At 44.8% G+C, this 8,486-nt stretch overlaps 1 protein-coding gene across 1 annotated transcript in view; it reads left to right on the forward strand.

Annotated features, from left to right (window-relative positions):
* Positions 1–4,828, forward strand: part of Cfap44 (cilia and flagella associated protein 44) — a 69,983-nt gene extending 65,155 nt beyond the window's left edge. The window contains exons 30-34 of the mRNA XM_021209913.1: positions 404–520; positions 1,740–1,941; positions 2,669–2,829; positions 3,616–3,750; positions 4,637–4,828. Coding sequence (XP_021065572.1) covers positions 404–520; positions 1,740–1,941; positions 2,669–2,829; positions 3,616–3,750; positions 4,637–4,828 — 807 coding nt within the window. The remainder of the gene's footprint in view (positions 1–403; positions 521–1,739; positions 1,942–2,668; positions 2,830–3,615; positions 3,751–4,636) is intronic.
* The last annotated feature ends 3,658 nt before the right edge of the window (positions 4,829–8,486 follow it).

The following is an 8,486-nucleotide window of genomic DNA, read 5'->3' on the forward strand; positions in this document are numbered from 1 at the left end:
GGAGTGTTCCTCTTTCTCCACATCTTTGCCAGCATCTGCTGTCCCCTGAATTTTTGATCGTAGCCATTCGGACTGGTGTGAGGTGGAATCTCAGGGTTGTTTTGATTTGCATTTCTCTGATGATTGAGAAACCTCTTTTTTTTTTTTTTTTTTAACTCTTGTTTAGAAAGTGTTTGCAGTTCTAGGAGACAGGAATGACTGAATAGGTAGTATTCATCCTAACTGGGCAGGAAGAAAACAATACATGTTTCTGGTCTGTATTGTAGACTTAGGCCCTGGCTCATGGTCTCCCAGAGCACATCCTGCACCTGTCGTGCCTCCTCTTACTCTGCCTTTGCTTACCACCTTGGACACATAGACTTTCACCAACCAGTACCAATCTCTCTCCCCTGGCTTTGTACAGGTTAAAGTTGTGGCAACCAATCTGAATGCAGCTGAGGAGGCCCTGGAGGCTTATCAGCGAGAGAAGCAGCAGAGGCTGAATGAGCTGCTGGTCGTCATCCCTCTGAAACTCCACCAGGTGACCCCATGATCCATGACCCGAAGATAAGTGACCCCAAGATAAGTGACCTCAAGATCAGAGACCCCAAGATCAGTGGCTCCAAGATCTGTGACCCCAAGATCCTTGACCCCAAGATCCATGACCCCAAGATCTGTGACCCCAAGATCGGGGTAGAGACAGTATCACACCAAAACCTTCCCAGAGAAAGATTCGTGGCTCACCAGTGGTGTACCAGGGCCCATGATGGGCCAATCTGTACCCAGAACCACGTCCCTAACTCTTCTTAACCATTCAGACTTTTCACTAAGGAAGAGCACCCAGACACGTGGGCTTCCCTACGGCCCACAGTCACTTCACCAGCCCAGTCGCAAGAATGAAATGGCTGGAAGTTGAGATGTTGGTTCTTGCACACAGGTCACTTCCCATCCATCTTTAATCAGCTGTGCACCAATGAGTAGAAGCCTTATCTTAATGTCATTAGTAAAGAGGTTAGGACAGGAAAGAAATACTCTTTTTTTTAAAAATTTTTTCTATCTCTGCACATTTCCACTGTCTACTTGAATTAAAATTTGCACTAAGCTGTGGAAATTCATATGCATAAGAAGAGAAAGGCTTGCTGTAGACTCTTGTCACGTTACGAGATGAAGCCATTCTTTTTTTTTTTCCATTACATGATGTAAATATATATTTATTTTATAGTAGCATATAATCTACAATATTTTTTTCGTTTTTGTTTTTGTTTTTTTGAAACAGGGTTTCTCTATATAGCCCTGGCTATCCTGGAACTCTAGACCAAGCTGGCCTCGAACTCAGAAATCTGCCTTCCTCTGCCTCCCTAGTGCTGGGATTAAAGGTGTGCGCCACCATGTCCAGCGAGATGAGGCCATTCTTAAGGGGCAAGAAACACTCCAAAATTGAGTTTATTGATATCTTGTTAGCAGTTCGTTATGTCATCCTTGAAATGTCTGCCCCATTGTTATGAAGTAGGTATCAGGCAAGACCTATTCTAGAAGTTTGCTGTTCCCAGAAAGACCCCATGTGGCTTACTCTCTGAGGACAGCTTTCTGTTTACCTAGTCACTGTAACTGAGGTGAGAGTGGAGTCTAAGTATGAGGGGGTTTAAGCAACAGGACAGAATAATAAGGATCTCTCTCTCTGTCTCTCTCTGCCTTGCCTTCAGTCTGGTCTTTGTCTAAGTCGGTTCTGATTTCTATTCGCTTTGTTTTTGTTTCCGTAGATAGAGTATGTGGAATTTGGGGAGGTGCCTGAAGACCTTTCCGGGACCTTGGTCTTCTCCAACCACTCCCTCGATCGGCTGCAAGAACGAATCGTACAACTCCAGGAGGAAAACGCCAAGCAGCAAAAACTGAACAAAGAATGCAGGGAGAGGCGGAAGTTGCTCATCCGGGAAAAGAGAGAGATGGCAAAAACCATCAACAGTGAGTGTCTCAGCCAGAGGACCATTAGTAACTCGCACAGGTTCAAAAGGAACCTAACCACTTTGTCCTGGCAGTGCACCCACCCAGAAGCTATCTCGGATTTGCAGATGAAAGACACACGCACTCATACATGCACATGCATCCGGGCAGGCATGGTGCAGGAGGAGCTGAGAGTTCTACCTCTTCATCTGAAGGCAGCTAGGAGGCTACTTACTGGTTTCCAGGCTGCTAGGAGGAGAGTCTCAAAGCCTGAGCCCACAATAGCACACCTACTCCAACAAGACCACACCTCCTAATAACGCCACTCCCCGGGCTAAGCATTTACCAACCATCTCAGATGGAAAGTTCCAGAAAGTGTCTGCTTCATTCTTAATATTAGATCTTGTAGATATCAATTAGAAAAAAAATCAGATAACTTAATACTTTAGTTGGAGACAGCTGGTAATTGAGGAGGGAAGACGATCAGAGGTTACAAGCCACTTAGGGGAAAACGTGCCCATTTTACACAAGTTTTTAAAAGGGAAAAAGCTGTCTGTGAACCAGCATCTTCAGTAAGGAAAGCAGCAGGCAAGCATCCTTTTGGGTGGGGGACCTTTTTGCTAACACCAGAAAAACCTTATTGTTCTTGCAAAAGCAATCCCTTGGCCCTTCTAGCAAGGGCTTTGTTCATTTCCTATCTATCGGCTTGGAGCCCTTGTGGAGAATGAGGCCGTGACTGTCTTTTCAGAAATGGAAGAAACTGTCCGGGACCTTATGATCAGCAAGTTTGGCCGTGTGATCGATCTGGAAGCCCTCCAGACCCTTTCTGTTAACACAACCCTTGAAGAACTGAAGATCAAAAAGCTTCGGAAGGAGCTATCCAATGCAAAGGAGCTAAGGATGTGGGAGGTAAGGGGAAGGGAAGAGGCCATCAGAAGAGTTATAAAGTCCTCATGGGGCTTCTGTGCAGCACCCAGGGCCTGTCTTGCTTCTTTACTAGAGACGCTTGTCTGTCTTGAGGAGCCGAGCGATGCATTAAAAGTATGTATGCCCATGGCTTTGGTCGTGAAACCTCTGTTCCCCGAGCATCCCCATTGCTCTACTTAATAGCTTTGTCCTCCTATTCCAATTTGGAAATTAGAAAACACATTTATGGCTTGGGGGTTGAGGCTCAGTGATGAGAGGAGCTGCTTAGCTCCTGCAAGGTCCTGGGTTCAATCCTCAGCACCATTAATAAATTACACCTGCGTAGTTCTGTGTGTGCATACATCGTGACAAAGCATCCGTGAGAGTTGGTTCTTAACTTATATCAAGTGGGTCCTGATGATGGAATTCAAGCCATTAGGCATGGCAGCAAGTGTTTTTCTTTTTTGTTTGTTTGTTTTTTCTTTAATCAAACCAGACTCAATACAGTTGTTTCCATTTACATTTTCATACTGGCTTCAGATTCTATTTTCACTTACCCACAGTGTTCCCTTTGCATAATTGGCTATAAATTTAATTTCCTTTCTCTAGTTTTAAGTATCGAACCCAAAACCTAATGTGTGTTTGGAAAACACTCTTCCTTTGAGCTATGTCCCCGTAGTTTTGACCAAACTGGATGCTCTTTTTTTTTTTTTTTTTTTTTTTTATTTATTTCCTCTCCAAATTCACCGAGTCCTTTTTTTTTTTTTTCCTTTCTTCCCTCCTCGGTAGGAGAAGATTGCCCAAGTGCGCTGGGAACTGATGATGAAGACAAAGGAACACACCAAAAAGCTTCACCAGATGAATGACCTGTGCCTCGAGAAGAAGAAACTTGACTCCAGGTTGAACACACTCCAGAACCAGCAGGTGAGTGCCTTTCCATCCGGCCCTCTGTAGAACCCAAAGCCGGGCAAAGCACTGGCACTTCAACAGACCTTGAGCATGGACCACTGCCAGGCCATCTGCCCCTGGATACTGACTATTGGGCACATGAGAGCGGCTTCCAGAGGGGACTAGCTTTATCCAATGCCTCTGTGTGCCATGAATGCATATGAATAATTACCAATGCACTTTACCTCAGTCTTGGAGAGTAAAGTAGCAGGCACAAATAAAGACGCCAGTGCACTCCCTGACTTTGGCTGATGTCAGGGTCCATTTTCAATATGTTTGTTTTACTTGACAGGAAGTAGGCATCTTGAATGTTTGCTAGATTTTCTTTTTTTAGGGTTTCAACTTGTCATTATGGAATCCATATTGAGCCTAAGAATGTACTTACTACAGAGTGTGTGATGGGTTCTAACACTTATTTAGTGCATGGTCACCAAAGTGAGTCTTGTTCTCTAGTAGTTCAGCATCTTCAGCATAGCTCATGGATATCTTAACATTTGTACTTGAAGTCTCTATAAAAGGAATGTTACCTTGACAAAGGCAACCTTCAGAGCAGATTTCAATTGTGCTAGAATCCTTCACTCTTAGCTGGTGAGAGGCTTCAGCTAGACTCCAGTGTGAAGGGCTCCTCTCCTATCTTAGGTCCCCCTAACTTGTCTTTGCACCTTACCTGGGACCCAGCGATGAGCCTCCAAGTGGAGAAGGATGGATAGATAGTTTCAACTACTTCCAAAGCAAGGTTGAATTTCAAAAGTTGTTCAAAGGCAGATGTTTTAACCGTGAGGCTTTAGCGGATGAGTAAAAAGTAATATGCTGTAAGAGAGGTGGTTTGTTTGTTTTTTTAATTTTATGTTTCCCCAAATAGGGAAACGCCTTCCAGAGCCTTCGGAAAGCAGATATAGTGGCAAAGCAGAAGGTCACCGAACTGGTCCAAACCCAGTCAGAAAAGATCACGGCGTTAAAGGAAGAGATTGAGCTTTTGCGGAAGAAAGGGGGGCTCCTTCTCCCCCCTATCACACCCAAGCAAAAGAACGAAATGAAGCCCGTGGACACTTAAGGTTGCTGTCTTCTCATTTCCACCAAGAGGTCCAGTGGATTTCACCAATCTACTTCCCCGTCACCCGCAACAACCCTCTTGCTTTGACGTGAACCGTAGCGTGAACTTAAAAAAAAAAAAAAAAAAAAAAAAAAAAAAGGATCCTGCGCTGTGGCTTAATATCTCCCCAGGTTAGAAATCATCATGACACTGTACCGTCCTCGTGACTGCACTGAGAAGACAAGTTAGATGTTTTCACCCTAAGTTGAATATGAAGAAGGCTGAGTCTCGTAGTTGCAAGAAAGCAGCCGTGAGATGTGTTTTCAGAAGAATCATCTGTTTCTCTGGTATTCCGAATATGTAGCCACTGGCAAGAAAAACTATTATTCAGCAACCCATGAGGAAACTTCCTTTTCTTAGTCCTTGGATCTTTAGAAAATAAACTGTTTGTGTTAAATAGTCTGTGAAAGGACATAGGAGAGAAAGGCAAACCATCCTGCCAATAATCACTTAGAATAAGAAATGCAAAGGCAAGCGTTGCGATTGCTGACTTCACAAGACAGTTACTTGCGGGCTCAGGACTGAGGAAATGCAGACGCAGGGAAGCAGCTCGCTTTGGGCTGGCAGGGGCGACTCCCCGATTTACCCAGTTTCTGAAAACTCCTCAATTCGGAGGCTCACATTATCCAAAACAAGTCAGTTAAGGGAAGCTTTGCTCTCTAGCTAGGTTCTCGGTGGCTCCAGCAGAATTCTACCTTCTGCCAGGCTTCGCCTGAGCTTTTACTGGTTCCGATTCAGACAAGGGAAGAAATAGATTTTTCATCTCTCCTAGGCACTAACTCTTAGAGTCGCTTTTGATGGTCTGTGACATTTTAAACTCAAGAGTGCACTCTCCAGCTCAGGGAAGGGTTCATAGAAATTCATGACTGCACCTCTCACGGATTCATCTCCCTGGCCCTTGGTGTCCCTCCAGTGGTGACACTTTGGCTTGCCAGGTGGATTGTTACCAGAAGCCCCTGCTGTGGCAGAGGCTATGCTGAAGTGTCCTTACGAGTTTCTGTACTGCACATCTGAGAACACAGTTGCGAGCGATGTAGACAGACAGCTCTGTGGCCTTCCACACAGAGTGTAAGAGTGTACTGAACAAGGCGCATCAGGTTTATTGACTGCGATTTATGGAGTAGTCTTAATGCTCCCCACAGCTGGCTACTGACATTTGTAGCCTTTGACTACACACTTGATCACTAATAGTAGAGCTCAGATCACAGGTTACATTCCACACAGTGATATGTCATCTTTGTGAGTATGTGTATCTGCAAATGGATACAAAGATGCTCGAGGCCACAGAACTCAGAGAGGCCTCGCCAGAGGCAGCAAGGGCGCTGATATGAATGCGGTCCTTTAAAAGAGATAGTTGCTATTGAGGCCAGTTGGAAGCCAAGGCCAGATGATCCAAGCCACATGATCGAGCCCAATTAGCTATCTGGAAGCAATGCTCGGGTTTGACCCTAGCAGCGGGAATGCTGGAGTTTCGATGCAAGGCTCAGGACTGGGTCCAGATGGGCCAATGGCAGCATCATAGTAGAAGCCTCTAAAATGCTTTGTGTGTCAGCAACCCCTGGCACATCTTCTGGGGTCAGATGACTGACTAAAGGTTGTACCTTCACAGTGTTAGGTACTCTTGTTTTTATGGTGTCCAGATGAGGGTTGAAGTGTATTAGGTATGTTCTTGGGCCTGTTTGGGTTTTTTTTTTTTTCTGATATAATTCTAACACATCCATGTATCTGCATGTTCTCTTGTCTACTTTGGTAAGTTGGTAGGAAGTATGGTTTTCCTTGAAAGAATAACCTAAGCCTAACCCATGGTTCATGCTGGACGTGGTAATAGTTTCTGTGCATACCAACACAGCACAAAGAGGCTGCCTCTGGATTTGTACTGCTCTTGTAAAGGGAGGCAGATTAAGGGCAAGGCCACCTAAAAAAAGCAATCGGTCGTTGCTTCATACAGTACGAAGTGGATTGAAGTAACTCAGTCTCTGCACTTGGTTATGCATGCCTTTCACTGATGAAGGCAAACAGGTGATAATCATAGCCTTCATTGCTCATTCATACGTAAAAAAAAGTCGCCTCAAAACTTAGCTTAAAAAACGAGTTATGGAGCTGGAGGTTAGAGGTCTGTGGGGCTCAGGATCTGGCAGCAGATTTGAGAAACAGGATCCCAGGGACCCCGGACAACTCCCTTCAGCATCTGACCATTCTCAGAGTCCAGGAAGCAGGGTGTCTCTACGTTCGTTGTTTTAGTGGCGCTCACCAAAACCCATTTTGACAATTGCTTTAGATCATGAAGAGGTAGAAGGCGAAATTAGGCTTTAAAAAATAAAATAAAATAAGCTTCTGCCAGCCTGTCAAGTGAACTACAGCTCAGATGTGAGCTGCAGTAGCAAAGACCGCAAGCATTAGCTCTGCCCATTCCTCTCCTGGAAGTGACCTCTAAAGGCTGCTGTATGTGTTTGAAATCACATATCTTACTTCTTCTCTCGCAGGATTAGACCTCACGCTCCTATAATTTCCATGTTCCTTACACTTATTTCTATAAACACGTTAAAAGCACCGCCTTCCTGAAAATCCTGCATTTTGAGGACAGGTCCTGTTCAGATGGATGCAAGGCTACCCCGACAGCTAGGTGCAGTACTCTTTCCCACCAGGAGATGGCGGCCTCATCCCAGGCATCCTGAAGGCGGACCCCAGTCTACCTTAGATCCTGCTTATCAAATTCTTGGAAAAGCAGTCTGATAAAACTCTTAAATGTGAGGCTAAAGCCGGGCGTGGTGGCGCACGCCTTTAATCCCAGCACTCGGGAGGCAGAGGCAGGTGGATTTCTGAGTTCGAGACCAGCCTGGTCTACAGAGTGAGTTCCAGAACAGCCAGGGCTACACAGAGAAACCCTGTCTTGAAAAACAAAACAAAATAAAACAAAACAAACAAAGATGTGGGAGGCTGAATCCCCACTCTTCATTTTCCTGAAATATACAGTCCCTCCCCGCACAATGAATACTCAAAATGTGTGAAAACTTGCATTAAAATGTCCAGTTTCTAATTAAGTCGTGTGCCACGCATAAGAGTTTTAAGTTTGCACACACGCATGCACGCACACACACTTACCCCTATGATCTTTTTGTGGAACAAAATTAAATAAATGTTGGTTTGAAATGCGTCATCTCCTCCAGCAATGGTAACTTTAGAATGAAAGGAACCTACGAGGGACCACATGTTAATGGGTGGCATAGTACTAGGCTAAATGGTGTTTTGGAAGCGATAGTTGGTCTTTTCACACACACACACACACACACACACACACACACACACACCTACACAAGAAAAATTCACTTCATTCCTTCAATATGGCAAATGCTCACCTCCAGTCCAGCAAGAGGACAGTGAATTTGCTCCCTGTCTGTGTATTCCTTCTTGGAGTAAGCAGTTTGTCGTGTCATGTTACATGAATCCAAACTCAGCGTTCATTGTTTAACAAGACAAAAAAAAAATATGAAAAATATTTGCGACTGTCCCCAGATCTTATCCCGAGTGGTGCTTCACTCCAGCTACTCAAAGACGGGGCGCCCCACGTCTAAAGAAAACGCTGACTCATGCGTGACTAAGATGAAGGTTACAAGGAAGA

The sequence above is a fragment of the Mus pahari genome, chromosome 12 (genome assembly GCF_900095145.1).
Source record: "Mus pahari chromosome 12, PAHARI_EIJ_v1.1, whole genome shotgun sequence".
Lineage (NCBI taxonomy): Eukaryota > Metazoa > Chordata > Mammalia > Rodentia > Muridae > Mus > Mus pahari.